General features: G+C 42.9%; 2 protein-coding genes across 2 annotated transcripts; both read left to right on the top strand.

The window, feature by feature from the left end:
- Positions 1–718: 718 nt before the first annotated feature.
- Positions 719–3,207, top strand: LOC101776411. The gene is made up of 3 exons (XM_004956034.2): positions 719–925; positions 1,312–1,384; positions 2,826–3,207. Exons 1-3 carry the CDS (start codon positions 829–831, stop codon positions 2,890–2,892), a joined length of 237 nt encoding a protein of 78 aa, XP_004956091.1. The 5' UTR covers positions 719–828; the 3' UTR covers positions 2,893–3,207.
- Positions 3,208–10,154: 6,947 nt separating this feature from the next.
- LOC101775739 (probable E3 ubiquitin-protein ligase XBOS34) lies at positions 10,155–15,215 on the top strand. The gene is made up of 9 exons (XM_004956033.3): positions 10,155–10,542; positions 10,666–10,780; positions 11,305–11,385; positions 11,468–11,556; positions 11,654–11,745; positions 11,840–11,921; positions 12,648–12,750; positions 13,814–13,899; positions 14,180–15,215. Exons 1-9 carry the CDS (start codon positions 10,441–10,443, stop codon positions 14,969–14,971), a joined length of 1,542 nt encoding a protein of 513 aa, XP_004956090.1. The 5' UTR covers positions 10,155–10,440; the 3' UTR covers positions 14,972–15,215.
- The last annotated feature ends 786 nt before the right edge of the window (positions 15,216–16,001 follow it).

The following is a 16,001-nucleotide window of genomic DNA, read 5'->3' as shown; positions in this document are numbered from 1 at the left end:
AAAGAAATTCTAAAATAGAGTATGGGGCCACATTTCAGTGTCAGTGCCTCTCTTGCGGGCCCCGGAACATGTCGTGCTGGACTGCCGTAGTGTACTAGAGGAATAGTCCACGCTGGCCTGCTGCACTCGGCGGCCAAACTGGACCCGGCTGGTGCTGACTTCAAACTTTGAGTGGCTGGGCCTAAAACGAGAAGGAATCGGTCCAGTAAAACAAGGCAGGGACTAAACAAGGCACACGGCTTTCGCTTTCTTTTGCTCCCAGGACTGAAGATTCATGTAATTGCAGGTACACCCCTGTGAACTCGCATTGTTGTCTTTGGGGATTCAGACTTGCATAAAACTATGATGCTCCTTAATCTAAAAATAGAACTATGATGCAACTGAAGTAAAAAAAAAAACACTCCGTGGAGCATTTGGAAATCGAGAAGTCGGGCATGGCGAATTCTAGAGAAGTTCAAGAAAAAAAAATTATACTGATCCTTTTGGGTTTTTTACTTTTTGGAAAGTACCAAGAGAAAATAATTATATTTATCATACATGATTCGACATGTTTAGACACAAATTGTACCGGTGTCTTGGTGGAATACGTTCATGAACCAATAATCTTAGTACAAATGACATAATAATCAAATAATGGTATCTTCCAGGGGGTTCAGCGCACATTCCTCTTCTAGTTCATCCTATATAAACGACAACCTCTGTATCCCCCAATAGAGCACCATCGATTCAGAGTTGAGAATTCAGACCTCAGCTAGAAACAGAGGAGCACGCGCGCCCCCGATTCAGAAAGGTTCGCGCCCCCCGAGGAGGAAGACTGCCGCAGAGGCGATGGCGGGCGAGATGAGCTGGGTGGGCAAGAAGATCCACCTCTACAACGTCACCATGGGCCTCTACATGCTCGATTGGTGGGAGCGGTGCCTATTCAGTATCCTTCGACTGCTGCTCGATCCGAATTCAGTTTCTGAGCCATTCTCTTTGTGAATTTCATCCTTTCTGCGCTCAAAACTATCTTCGCATTGGGTTTTTGTTAGATCCACGCTTGGGTGTTTCCGTTTCACCAAAAAAAATTAGATTTCGGTTAGGTACTGGTCCAATTCGTTCATGGGGAGAAAAATCCCATCTCCGAATCGCCCAGGCGTTGCTTGATTTCGTCGGGATTCCCGGCATTTCTTCCCATTGGTTGCGGACGATTGTTGATTTGGTTAATTGCAGCAAGTACTGTAAGACTGGGTTTTGTTTGCTAATTGCTACAATGTCCTGTATGCCATTTGTTTATCTAGTTCTTGGAATGTGCATCCTTAACTGTAGCAGACATATTGGTGCTGATCCTGCTCTGGTTCATCTGCTTCAACGGTTCGCGCTTCGCCACTGACGTCTTCGAGAGGTACCTACATTACCTCTAATCCTGTCTGTTCCAATAAGATTCCAGACTTGTTAGAACCAGATTTTAGTTAAGCTCTGAATCTGCAAGTTCCTAAAGTTAGAAGGGGAACATAAACCGCTGAGCCTAGTAAGTCTGGACTTTCGTCGGTCTGTTATTTGTACATCTATAGGTATGTTTCTCGCATGCCATGTTTATATGGTGTTCTATGTGTGCCAAGCAGTTAGTCCATTGTTACAACCCCAGTTATTGGGACATGTTCTAGTTCTGTTCAGTCCAATCTAAATTGAAATCTTCATGGGTGCAGGGGACTATTCTCCTTAGACTTTAGTTTTGAAATGTTTGGTGCATTGAAAAGGAGAGAAAATCCAAAAAGAAAATGAACTTAATGAAGGTTAGGGAAAAAGAAACACTGCTTGGGACTTATAAGTGCAATCTATAAGCCTCTAACTAGGCCAATGTTTTCCCTAGCACATTCGTGTAGTTTTGCCCAATGAAAGATACCAGCAGTGACTAAATTGTTCTTAGATTGACTTTGAAATTCTAAGGCTCACCCAGTTGCAATGCTAGGCTGTTGAAACAAAAATGATTATGTGCAGGAACGCAGATTTATATCTCTTGGAGGCCAATTTAATCATTGACTTTCAATCTTGAGGTTGAATTTTGTTTTTGAGTGCATCATATTTAGCTGAAAATTTCTTCTCCAGTTGCAACTGCCCTGAGGTCAACTAATTGTTTATGACCTGAATGTGACATGGGATGTTCCCTTACAACTGGGGTGTTGAAATACAGGCAGTGTCTTCCAGTCATGCACATATTTGAGCAAAGCTTCTATCTGGTTATTCCAATCATAGCAATTTAGTAAACCACTACATTTTCTTGCTGGTTGCCCATCTCTAACAAATAGACTGCTAACATTTCATCTACACCATTTCTGTCAACATCTTATCATTCCTCTGAAGTAAAATCAATCCTCCTTTTCTGTCAGAAAATCAACCATAATAATTTTCTGCACCTTAAGTAGCTGCTTGATAGTTACTCGTGCATCCATTATAAGGTGTGTTTTGATTTAAGATATACTCAAACATAACAAATTTTGACAAACAAATCAGTCAGATTATATGCAAGTTTAGTGTACAAAGTTGTATCATTAGCTTTCTATTTTTGAAGTGCTTGTAATATATTGTTGAATTTTTAGCAATTGGCAATATGGTATTAGTGAAATTATAGGTCAGAATCCATTTATGAAATCTTTTTCGCACGAAAATACACCCTAGGTAATGGATGGAGGCAACAGCTACAAACCCACCTCCCATCTCATTTTGTTTCTTATCAGTATTCAGTTATTTGTTCAATTGTTTTCACTAATCATTTAAGGAACTCCTAAACTTGTAGTTATTATGAGTTTGTCTGGCTCATGAACTTTCAAATGAACCTCTTTCAGCCACCTGAAGGCGCGGATTCTCCAAGGAGCAAATTACGGCATGGGGATTGGCATGCCCTCCTCCTAAGCCTGCAGTGAAAAACGCTGAAGCGGTGTAAATCTTCTGGTTCGGAAATCTGAATGGCTTCAAGTAATTTAGTACTGCAATTATGTGTACGAAATAGTTCCAAAATATAAGATGCTTAATGTTCTGATTGTTTTGTTATTCTTGTACCGTGTGTGGCCATAATTTTGACTGCACGTCATCACACTGAGTTCATACTGTAAAATCATTTTTTTTACCAGTATAATATGTTTTGTTACTCTTGTAAGGCATGTAGTCATAATTTTGACTGCACGATACCACATTCAGAGTTCAATCTGTAAAATTTTCAGTATAATACATCTCAACGCTTCCAAAAGTGATGCGTTCTCTGATATCATAATTTAGTTGTATTGCCGGCACAACATAGCTGTTCAACTGTTCAGACTCCAAAATAGTGTCTTGGAGCAGCAGCAACAGCTATTTATAACGTTGGAAGTTCTTCCGTGAGGTTAGACTCCATAACAGAAATCCTTGAAAATCCATTTAAAACAAGTCATTTCGAAGAAGTTTGGTAAGAACTCTATGGTTTGGTAATTTATTCTGAAGAACCATACAGAACCTTTTCTCCAAAGGATTCAAACCTTTTGAAACTTTAAGATCTTGTTGAAGTAGTTTAAAACAAGCAGTACGGTTTTATTTGCTCCGAAACCATCCAACATTTCCCCATTTAAATGAATGAGAGCGGATTTCATTTCCAGCTATTGTAGTACTACTTTCTTTGAACTGTAGTGGAAGTTTGCTTCCATGAATTGAATTTTCAATGAGAGAAACATCAGGTTGGAGTCTTCCTTTTCTTTTTCTTGGAAAACCAGTTTTGGATCTAAGTTTCTGCTCCTAAGTTGCTGCTCTTTCTGACATTTTTTATAAATATTGGAATGATTCTTCAGATATGAGGACGATGCTTCCATGAAATGTTGAGAAGTACTCTCTATGTTTGTTTGTCCAGACTCCAGTAGTTTCCTCCAGTTTTGTAGGAAGATCTTTTTTTTTTTGAGAAATTTGCAGGAAGACCTTCGGGACACCATTTTGAGGTAAGGAAAATTAGAGGATATTTAAGGATTCAACCCTGATTGAAAAAAAATCATACAAAAAGCCTTTGGAAACAAAGATTTCAACCGTCAAGCTTTCACACGGAACGGCCTACTGTTGTTAAGGGCTGTTTGTTGCTAGTTTGTGGGCTGGAGCCTGAGAAGGTATGGTCCAGTCCATTTAACCCAGCGCCAAGTCCGGCCCTAATTTGGCCGCGGACTGGGCTTAGCCCGGTGGGCTCCTCCGCCGGCCAGACTGTCGGCCCTAATTTGGTCCAGTCCATTTAACCCAGACTGTGCGCCTCTCCCGGCCGGCCGCCGCTAGCTGCGGTGTCTTCTCCGAACCAAACCCCAGAACCGACTCCGATCCCTGAATCCATTTTCCAAAGTACACAAATGCTACGCATGGATTGAGACTTGAGAGAGGATTGCGGCTGTCCACGGGTGGATTGGGGCCTGAAGGGACTGCGGCGGCCTGTCTGTCTGGTTGGACGATTTGGCAGCGGCGGAGGAAGGCAGGAGCAGGTTTCGTCGACTGCCTTGCTTGCCTCTCTTCCCCCCAAGCCGGCAGGCAGCCATGGCCGCCGTCGCCGCCGCCGCAGTCACCCCCGACGCTGGTGGCTCGGGTTCTTCTTCCTCCAGCCGCGACCGCGCGTGCCCCCTCCCTAACTGGATCATGCTGGATCGATACGTCTTCACCAGGCTCGACCTCAACTCCTGCAAGGAGGACGAGACCACCTCGCCTCTGTGCCACACCAGCCAGGGCGACCCCTTCCGGGTCTCCTTCCGCTTCGCCGCGCCGCCAGCTATCTCCCGCTTCTACCTTCACGTCCAAGGAGGTAATCTCTCGGAGCCCTGCCACAGCAGCTGCCGCATACTAGCCTCCCACAAGAACGCCGTGCTCTTCTGCATCTACGTGGCTTTGCCTGTGCCTGTGGAGTACCTTTCCAACCCCGAGAGCGAGCCGTTCCCTCGATTCTTCAAGCAGGACCTTTTCGTCTACATTGCCGGCGACAGGCCCTCGCTCAAGGTGATCCCGCGCTGCCCCAATCCTGAGGAGGGCGTTGAAGACCCGCAGCTGTATGATCCACTAGCAGACATCGTTCAGTTCTGGGACGCCGAAGCAATTTGTATTCTGCACGACCAGGAGAAGAACTACGTGGTGGGGTACCTTTGTGTGAGCAGGGAGCGAGGTCACTCCTGGCTCGGGAGCTGAGGAAGTTGAAGCACAGTTGTGTCTTTACTACTCCTATGATTCCAGTTGGGAACTGCTTGCATTGCCAATCTTTTGTAAGCGCGAGGATACAGATGCATTGTTCAGCTGGTCCACTACGACTGCACTGGCTTTTGGAACATACCTTTGTTGGATCGACTACCAGTGTGGCGTTTTATTCTGTGATATGTCCCAAGAGCGCCTCAAAGTTACTTACCTGCCTTTGCCTGCGGATCATCATCTTGCTACAAATGTTTGCATGAAAACCTACCGAAGCATCTCTATAGTCCAAGATGAAGGCGCATCAATGTTCACGTGGCTACGTTAATCGTCCACGTCCGGATAGCTTTGAAATCAACTTTTGGACGTTGGTCGTGGAAGATCGTATGGAATGGAAACATGAACGTGTGCTTCGAGATAATGAGCTATGCATCGACAAGCTTGTTCCAACTCCTCATGGGCCATTGATGTTACCTATTGTTAGCATGGAAGACCCACAAGTGACATATTTTCTCATTTGCGAGTTGGGATATGATGCCAAGAAGGCGTGGGTAGTTCCTGTTGACTTAATCAGTAGGTCAATGATGTACGTGCTACCGTATGACAAAGATGCTGATAAGGCTAGAACAAGTTGGCAAAGCTTTGCACCTTTCCTTCCGAGTGAGATTACCAAGTTCTTCCAGCAGGTAAATATTGCATATCACATCTTTTTCTCCTGTTAGTCGGCCCCTGTTGCATAATATGATACATAAAATTCATTTTTACCACATTTCGTAAAATATTGTAGAAGAATGGTAACTACTAATTTTTGAAAACGAATAGAAATGGGTGATCATTTACAACGGATCAATGAAAAATACAAAATGCCTGTACACAAATGTTCTAAATGTTTGCATAGGAATCACGATCTAGGACAACTAACAGATCATTCCATCAAAAATGTCTGTCCTTTACTCCTTTTTGCACTCAAAAACCGCTATAACATTAGTGAATCCAAGTGATATCTGAAATTTGGGCTAATATGTAAAGTAGTAATTTATATTTATCTGTTTTGTTCTTTCGAATAAGATATAATGGCCTTCAAGCTTTTTATTTACTGAGGCATTGAAGCTTTGTGCTTACTAAAACAAGTTGAAATTGTGAATTATTTAGTTTTAATTAGTGTGTTATTCTTATGTAATTTTCAGATAGCTCGAGATTTGACTGCTGTAATGGAGGCCCATGATGCTTTGCCTAACTGTCTTCAAGGTGACATACCAGTTGACAGCGTAGAAACTTCTGTAAAGACAGAAGGCCCAGTGCTCCCATGGGTATCTTCATATGTGCTTGAGCCTAATTTGGGAAGGTTGTGCTCAGAAGCATCGGTGGAATTTGCACAAAACACTATTCCTTAGTTTGTTTTTCCACAAGGTGTCAAAGAAGATATTCAAACTAAAGGTTTCCAGCAAATCTCGTTTAGACTACTCTGCGCCATGAATCTTGTTGGAGGTTTGAGCATGAGCAGCTGTTCTCTCATTTAGTGCCCACATTTTAACTGCTTGCTAGATAAGATACTGCTAAAGATTTTGCAATGGATTTTTTTTGTCTATGTGAATCTTGAAAACTGTAGCTTGTATTATAATTCTTGAAGTCATATTGTGCAGTTTGTTCATTATGTATTCAATTTTTGTCCCCTCTTGCAGAGTCCACACCAATGCTCCAAGGTGCAAGCTGCACTACTTCTTATATTTGGAAGAATGGTGGAGCTGGAAAAGAATGCACACTCAATGTTTGGCAAACCATCTGAATTCCCTGTTAGAGCCCTGGCACGAAAGACATATTGGTTATCTAATTAGATTAAGTGGTACCGCAATAAAGGAAATGGTGAACATGTCAGAAGCAAGAATTAAGATTTTTAATCATAGAGATCTTCCAGCTTGTGCCTCACGCTGTGAATGTGTTCTGCAGGCAAGAAGTTTCTTGGAACAAATGCATTATAGCACCATAGAGTTTAGTCATACTTGTCTTCTTTCACGCGTAGTTCATTGAGTTGTGAAGAGAAACGAGTGTTAGCTAGATCCGTCTGATCTTAACACTCTGATTCTCTGCTGTATTTATTATAGCGTGCAAAGGCAAAGCTAATGTCATATTAAAAGAAATAAAGTTTATTCGGCTACTCTTTTGTTGCTTAACATTTTTCACAAATGCCACTAGCTCTTTCTAATGTTTTGTCAAAAGCAAAAAATGTCGCTAGCTCATATATTATAGCTATGTAGAATTGCAGACAAAATGTGGATTCTCCTTTCTGACTTAATAAGATGATAAATTCAATAGTTATTGGCAGTTTTTGTTTGACTTGTGAAACTTTTATGTGCTTAAGAATATTTTTTTTCTTTCACTTCTTTTTTTAGCTCACAGTGCCACTTGATAGATATAATATTCCTGCTGTGTTAGACTACCTCGTGCTTATTGAGATTTATCTTTTTCAATTTCCAGATCTCCGTGGATCTAATAAGAGTCAGATATGCTTTATGTCCTGTTAGCTCGAAACTGCGTAATCAAGTTTTCTCTTCCATAAGAACCAACCACAATAATTTTGCTGAAACAAATGCAGCCAGACAGGTCAGTGCTTCTTGAACTTGAACATGACAGATGGTACCTTAAACTCTTGATTGCACTGAAACATACTACCATACTCCCTCCTTTTTGTTTGATGTTTTCGGTTTTTGCACATGAATTAAGAAATAAGACATTATATCCTATGCTCTACCTTATTAAGTACTCAGTATGTTTGTCTCCTCAAACCCCATTAAACTGTGAAGATGTGTTTTGGGGTGGGAGGGGTGGGGGGTTACATTTATGTTTTTTTCTAAATATTTTGTTGTTGGCTATCAAATTTGGAATATTTGCCTAGATATGCACCCTTTTGTGGCACTACTAAATAAAAATGTGATGACAGAAACCTGATCGTGGAAATGGTGTTCAAATCATCGACTCAAATGATGGGATGTGGAAAGCAGCTTACTGGAATGGCATTGGAACTAACAGCTCGAGTAGGCAAATACTGGTGTAACGTTTTCAGAGTAAAAAAAATCTGGTGTAGCATTTGAACGTGTTATCTCTGTGTTCTTGCGTACTTCTTCCAGTAAGATGGATAATGCCTGAATTGTGTTCCCAGCGCAGTGATGAGTTTGCAAGCATGAGCAGTTTATGTCCTTTTCACTCTACCAAATGTACCTTGGTTATTACTCGAGTATATTTGGAGGTGAACCAATGGGGAGAAACATGTTTGTCCCTTTCACTCTACCAAATGTACCTTGGTTGGATCAGCTACCGTTTCTCTCTCTATAAAGTAACGGAAAGCCTCGTCGCTGCTCTGCTCTGCCCTGCCCTGCCGGCCACACCTCTCTCCCCAAAATTAGCGCTAGACACGATCACACGAGCCAGTAACCGGGTTCTGTCCAAAATGTTCCCAGCGAATTATGAATCCGTTCAGACAACCGGAGCTCCATTGCATAGGAACAGTATAGTTATTGACGAGTGGCCCCAAGTTCCTTTGCTCGTGAGAGAGTAGCTCTAAGCAACCAAAGTTAAGGTGATCCTCTCAAATTGAATAGCTAAAGTAGCTAGCCTTCAAGGTTCCGAACAAAACTACTCCCTCCGTTCCAAAATACTATTGGTTTTGACTTATCTAGATACATAAATTTTGCTATATATCTAAACATAGTATCAATCTAGACACATATTAAAAGCTATGCACCTAGAAAAGTCAAAATAAACAGTAATTTGGGGCAGAGGGAGTAGTATTTAAGCCGATTGGGAATTTTCGTTGAAAGCCCTTTGGAGCAAAAGATTTGAATTTCTCACTGTCCTTCTTATTCCATAAGTAACATGCTATATCAATTTTGGAGGAAAACAAATACAGAGGTGACATCCTATATCATTCATTTGTAATCGTTTATATATTTTTTCTAGCACCGAAACATTTCTTTTTTCCTCTAAATTCGTGTAAATTCGAAGTTTTATGCAATTTGAACCATTTGTTATATTCCACTCCAGAACGAAAATTTAAGTTGGCAAAGGATGTGTGATGAAATCACCGTCAATTTGAACGGTGAAACCACTTTTAAATCATCAGTATATGTCCACTCCACTGGAAACATCTCCTCTTGTTACCTCCCCATCTATGTTCGGCTCTTGCGCGGCGGATCCGCTGTTACGCTCCTCTTCGGCTAGCGACCTCCAACCGCTCTGCGACTCCAAAGGAAAATGCAGACCTGATTCTAGCTTCTAGAATTTCTATAAGGTTCTATTTGGATCATTGGAATTGAATTCCATTCTAATAATCATAATTTACACACAAATTAATTAAGCAAATATAATTGTATGTGGAATATAGTTGTATATTATTATTGGTGATATGTGAGAGATACTTATATGCTGCACTTCTACTATAGGGAAGCGAGTCCAAGAGTGTGCTCTAAGAATTGAATTCCATTCTAATAACCATAATCTGTAGAATCAATTTCCATCTCCCACCCCATGAATTTAAGATAGGCTTATATCTAAACTTTGGAAAGTTGTGGAATACCGCATTCCAAGATAAATTAGCCAACCCATTAAGTAGATTTCAATTCCTTTAAAATGAAGGGATCCAAACATAACCTAACTGATTTTAACAACAGAAACTTCTGGTTCGGACTTTTCAGAAGAGTAAAAACAGCGCATGCTTCCGGCACTACAACAATTACATGGAAAGTATAGGAAGAGCTGTGGTCAACCGTAATCACCTCATCCCGCTCTCCAAGTCCAGGCCCCAAAATAATCATAATTTACACACGGATTGCCGCGAGCCCCCTGGTATTTGTACAGCGGTGACGTGGCCGAGTCACGTCACATCCCGCGTCCCGACCCTGGAGCCCGAGCCCGTGCCCGCGAATCCCTTCGCCACGAAGGAAAAAGGGAAACAAAACTGTCAGCTTCGCCTTCTTCAATTTCCCACCCATTTCCTCGAACCACCGCGCATTAAAATCCGAACTAAATAATCTCCCCCACCAGCGCCCGTCCTCCCCACACCCAAATCCATCCCCCTCCGCCTCCCCGGGAACCACCCGCTCGCCTCCCGCGGCGGGGATCTCCGGGCTGGTTTCCCCCAAATCGCCGCCCGCCTCACCACTCCGGAAGCCCCTCGGTTCCCCACCCGCGCCCGCGACGGCACGACTCGCAGGATCTCTCTGCTGACTTGCTCGGGCGATTTTGATTGAGAGAATCCCCTCCTCCTCCTCCGATTGGGCTATTTCGTGGGTCGGGATGGGGCTGCAGCAGTCCAAGGAGGAGCTGCTGTACCAGCAGGTCAACTACGGCAACGTCGACGGGATTCGGACCCTCCGCGCGCAGGGCGCGGGCCTTGAGGTCAGAAACCCAGTCAGGATAACAAATTCACACCTTTTATTACCACCTGTTTACGCGGTTGGGAATCCGCCGGCTCACTGCTGCGCTGCTGTTGTTGGGGGCAAATTGTTCTTGTGCTTGCAGTGGATTGACAAGGAGGGGAAGACGCCCCTGATGGTCGCCTGCATGCGGCCCGATCTGCTCGGCGTCGCCAAGGTGCTCATCGAGTTGGGAGCCAATGTCAACGCGTACCGGCCTGGTACGGACGCTTTCCTCATGCCTTCTCTTCTTGTACTGTCTTAGTTGAACTTAGCACTGAAATTCCTACGCCACAGTACTGGAAAACAGCCGAAGTAAAGGCTTGCTCGAGAAAATGTTTAATTTTGATACGAATGTGGGCGTAAAATGTGTGTAGGTTGGGTAAAAAAAGCACAACTTTGAAGGTAGTAGGGAGCCTAAACTGCTCAATTAAATAGGTAAGTAGGGTACATTTCAGGAGCATAAGAGAAGGCTTAGCAAAAAGCATTCAGTTTAGGTACCCTTTGAGTATCATATGTTCTGCGGAATCAAATCAAGAAAGGCATGGCAGTCACAGTAATGCAGTATTGCTACACATCTGTTTTACTCTGCATGAAAGAAATGTTAACCATTTGATATGATTCTTCCATGTTGCTCAAATAGTTACGTGTGGCCATTAGAATCATCTCCCAGATGCATGCTTGATTGAAGAGTTCACGGCTTCCTCTTATTATGTTTCTAATCCTCCCCTTTTTCCATTGGCAGGATCACATTGTGGGACTGCATTGCACCATGCTGCTAAGAAAGGACTTGAGCAGACTGTCCATTTACTTCTCACGCATGGAGGTACATCATGAACTATATATGAAATGCTTCATTCCCCCCACATGAATTGTAGTAGTTCTTTGCTAAATGCATATTCTTGCAGCTAATCCTTTCATACCAAATGATGATTGCAATACTGCCCTTGAATTGGCAAGAGAAAAGGGCCATGTTAATGTTGTACGGGCCATAGAGGTATATTATTTACTTAATTTTCCTACTGTGCATTACAATGCTTATGGAACAGTATTTGTTTTGATTGTTTTACTATTTCTTATTTAATTATTTGTAGGGACGGATTTCTCTTTTTTGTGGATGGATGAGGGAGAATTATGCTCCTGCTTTTCTGGATGCAATTGCTCCGCAGTTTATGACACGAAAAATGTAATTTTCTGGATGCATATCATGGAGCACACAGGTGTAAGAATCATTACACGGTATGTTTTCTGAGTTCCTAATGCTTACTTTCTTTTCCCAGTTGGGCTGTGGTTTTACCCCGTGAAGTGCGGACTCCAACCAGGCTTCTTAAGTTAGAGCTAGCTATATATCCTGAACTACAGGTACGACTTTTAAAGTTTGAATGGATTTTACTTTTAAAGTTACCGTTTATAGTTGTGGATATGTTGGCGTATCTCCTAGACATTGAATTCCTACACTACCTTTTGCCCTTAATTAACATTAACATGGGCTAGCAATGGCATTACTGACCTCCCTTCCCTTTAAAGTGTTCCTTCCCCCATGGCTAGTTCTGTAGGAACAAATAGCATGTAGCATCTGTCAAAATATTTGAAAGCTGCTGTTTACATGTTCATGCAAGTCTGTTTTGGAGGAAACTGCACTGTAACTGCCTGTACATTTTCACCCCTGCTTTTTTGCAATTCCACATTTGTAATTGAAGAAGTGGAAATTGCCCTCTGCTGCCTTCGGTTTGTTGGATGTGCCTGCCTAAAAGTCTGGGACCATTTGGAGCAAGCTCATGCGTCTGTCATTTCTTCTTTCCTCAACTAAGTTGAGAACTTTGAAAGTAGCAAACTAAGTAAAGCACCAACTTTGAAAGTAGTGAACTAAGTAAAGCACTGGTGCTGCCATTTTCTGTTGTTACAATGCACATGTGCAATCATTTCCTTTGTTTGTTTCTTAGAGTTGTGTTTTGCTTACTTCATCTATTAGCAGTGAACACTGTGCTTCCTTGGTTGCAGTCAATATTTTTCCTTGCACAATTTTGATGGCTACATGCTATTGAAATGATTATTGTTTTGTGATATTTTTTTGTTAATGAACTGCAGGCTTCTAAACCTCGTGCTGTAGTTAAACTATGGAAATCGCAAATTGAGGAACCAAAGCTTAACCTGGCTGACCCTTCCGTTGTCATTTTTGATAAAGGAACAAGTATGTACCATGCTTATAGTTTTCAATTTGCAGATTTGGCATGTTTGAATGCTTGATTATGTTATTGGCTACTTGCTTTGTTGATATGATTTGCATTGTAGTGAGTACATGATGCTTACCTCTGGTTTAAGATATATTTTACCTTTTTTTAGAAAAGAAGTACCATGTGTTTTTGAAGGTTCAATATTACCAACTCATTACATTACAATTAGAGTTTGGATTAGGTGACATGCTGTGTCATGAACTCATTGACTGCATATATCTTCTGCGCACAGAAGATCAAATAGCATGAGTTGTTACACCCATATATGTAGACAGTAGACACATGTATGCTTGATAACTCCTTTACTCTTCTAAGGGGCAGCTGGTTATCTTAGTCATCCCTAAGGCTCCACTTAGAGGTCATGGATGGTATCTTACATAAATCCACAACAACCTGGCTACCATTCTATTTATTGAGCTTATGACGTGGCTGTTAGCTACAAGCAAAATTAGGCTTACCATCATTGATTGAAAATAGAAAAATTTAAATCAATAAATCCCTCATCCAGTGTTCTTTTATTAGACTATTCGGTATTTTAAGAAGAAAGAAGCCTGATATGTGAAAATGATGATGAGCAACAAACTGTACTGCAAAACGTAAAATAACTTTTAATACTGTGTTCATTGGGGATCAAGATACTCCAAGAAAATTACCTTATCATTTGGTAATATTCAGCTTTATGCTAATAGAAACTTCACAACATTATTAACAATAACAAGGCTGCAGCCAACTTGATCAAATTTCATTTGTTGTATGAATCCATTTGGTCACTGGATTAGTTCTTCAGTTTGCTATTTCTGAAAGAATAACAGTGTGTTACTTGTTTTAATTGGTGTGCCAAGTTTTTTTTTTAATGCAGCTTGATCTGGGTACTCCACATTTCTTTTGATATTTTTCAATATCATGTCTTACTCATGACTATCAGTTAATCCCTTTTGTGAACATAGATTGATTTCTGTCATGTCCATCTGAGAGAAATTGGTAGCCATTCCTTTTCTAAGAGTGAGATGTCCTTTACAGAAACTCGATACAAGATCTTACCAGCCTACGAAGGTGACAAACAGCAGCTTCAAAGGTTTTACCATGCATGTTGTGGCATGGTGCAGGTAACTTACGGGAATATTTTTCTTTCTCATTTAGCTTCTCGTGGTGTATCCTTAATGCATCTGAACCATATTCTTTCTTATATTTTCTTAGCTAAATTCGTTTAAAAGGCCTGTCCTTTTAACAATATTTCTTTATATATAGAATCTAAATAGCAACAATAGTGATGATGTGAAGTTGTGGTCTATGCTCAATAGTTTGAATGAACCAGAAGTTGCTGGTTTTAAATTTTTTGGTTTGTACAGAAAAAACAATAACATAATCTAAATGTCACCTTTTTAGGTTTCCAACACGGCTCCAGCACCACCAGCAAATCTCCCAGTGCCAAATCCAGTACCTGCAAACTCATCTGTGGCACCTTCAGAAGTATCTGCACCCACCAAGGAGGATGTTGAATTAGCGATGGCTATCAATGCCTCAATTCAGTCAGCTATTGCGGAGGGAGTGCCCAATGTTCAACCAAATGCATCCACTCCCAACACCAATGGCTGGGGTATCCCTCCAAGCAATTCTCACAATGGATGGGGACCACCATCAGCTCCTGCACCATCAAAGACGAGCGGGCAATCCCAAGCCCGGGTTGACGCTCCAAGCAGCAGCAGCACATACAATGGATGGAACGTGCCTGGAACAAGCTCTAGCCAAAGTTCATCGAAACCCAGCAAAACACAAACCAACCCACCGGTTGTGATTCCGCAGGAAGCACTACCAGCTCTTCCAACCCCAACTGCACCACCATTTGCCGAAGAAACCTTCTACAGCGGCCCTGTTCAGTACCCATCCATAGATTCCACTCCTGTCGATGTAATCATGCCTGCTACCACCGAAGGCGGTACTGTGGCAGCATCTGTGGGACCTGGAGAAGATGAGGCTAATGCGAGCGGCAGCGGCAGCGGCAATACTCCCTCCGGCACCTGTGTTATCTGTTTGGATGCCCCCGTGGAAGGGGCCTGCATTCCGTGCGGCCACATGGCTGGTTGCATGTCCTGCTTGAAGGACATAGAGTCCAAGAAGTGGGGGTGCCCTATCTGCCGCGCCACGATCAACCAGGTTGTTCGCCTCTATGCTGTTTGAGAAGTTGAAATGGTGAGCCTGGAAACTTGGCAACTGGATGGTTCTCGCAACAAGTTTTGATGGGAACGTCTCTATCTAAGAATTATGCAGTTCGTACTGCTCTGTAAATTATGACTTTCGTGTAATGTGATCTACTCGGGCTGTTATACGGTGGTCAGTGGTGTGTATATAAGTGTAAGACAATTCTGTTGTGGATTTAAGCCACACAGAACTGGAAATAAAATATACTTTTTGCTGCTCTCCAGATCGTGGCATCGTGCTGAAATCCACAATTGTTTGAACATCTGACAAGAGTAGGGGTGGGCAAGATATCACCAGAACCCTGGTTAATAAAACCGATGTAACCAAGAACTGTCGGTTAAATCGGCTGCTGGTGATGGTTCGGTTAAAGTTTTTGTGCTATTCGGTGATTGGTTTGGGTTTTAGGTGAACAGATTGAACTGATTTCTGAACTGATTTCTTGTGTGCGACAATGGAATGAGACAATAAAGCTAGGCCATTTGCTTATGGCAAAATTTGCTACGGGACACTGAAAGTGACCACTGACACTAAAACTGACCAGGAAGACACTTTGAGGAGAGAGAATATTTTTTTGGACATCCAGTGCCCCTGCTCGTCCACGTTCCGTACGTGGTTCTCGGCGATGCCAAGGTATCGCCAAGGTTGATGAGTCCGTCGGGGTTGGACGCGTCGTGATATGGGTTGTCGGTGCAGCGGCGGAGGCCGGCGTAGTAGAGCAAGTCCTCGTCCTTGGAGCGGACGACGGCACCGCGGGCGGAGAGCCCGGGAAGCGCAGCGCGCGGGGTGAGGAGGCCCCGCGAGTGGGAGCGGTGGATCGGGGAGGCGGCCGTGGAGTTGGCGCTCCCCGCGGCGGAGGGGCAGGCGGGGCCCGGTGGCCGGGGGGCGGTGGATCGGGGAGCGCGCAGGGGATGAGGGAGCCGAGCATGAGGCTGCCCTGGCCCTGCACCACCCCCTGCAGTGACACCACGATGCGCATCCCGCCGTCCGCGCACGGGCGCGCCACCCTGTC

This window comes from Setaria italica, chromosome II, assembly GCF_000263155.2.
Source record: "Setaria italica strain Yugu1 chromosome II, Setaria_italica_v2.0, whole genome shotgun sequence".
In the NCBI taxonomy this organism is placed as follows: domain Eukaryota; kingdom Viridiplantae; phylum Streptophyta; class Magnoliopsida; order Poales; family Poaceae; genus Setaria; species Setaria italica.
The sequence above is the reverse complement of the archived record's forward strand: the minus strand, read 5'-3'. Positions and strand labels throughout refer to the sequence as shown.

Bases quoted from the DNA above. Each gene is read 5' to 3' on its own strand.
- LOC101775739 (XM_004956033.3), top strand. From the start codon at position 10,441: ATGGGGCTGCAGCAGTCCAAGGAGGAGCTGCTGTACCAGCAGGTCAAC. The intron at 10,781-11,304 runs GTACGGACGCTT...TTCCATTGGCAG, and splicing joins TGTCAACGCGTACCGGCCTG to GATCACATTGTGGGACTGCA. The intron at 11,386-11,467 runs GTACATCATGAA...ATATTCTTGCAG, and splicing joins TTTACTTCTCACGCATGGAG to CTAATCCTTTCATACCAAAT.
- LOC101776411 (XM_004956034.2), top strand. From the start codon at position 829: ATGGCGGGCGAGATGAGCTGGGTGGGCAAGAAGATCCACCTCTACAAC. The intron at 926-1,311 runs GTATCCTTCGAC...TAACTGTAGCAG, and splicing joins GTGGGAGCGGTGCCTATTCA to ACATATTGGTGCTGATCCTG. The intron at 1,385-2,825 runs GTACCTACATTA...AACCTCTTTCAG, and splicing joins GCCACTGACGTCTTCGAGAG to CCACCTGAAGGCGCGGATTC.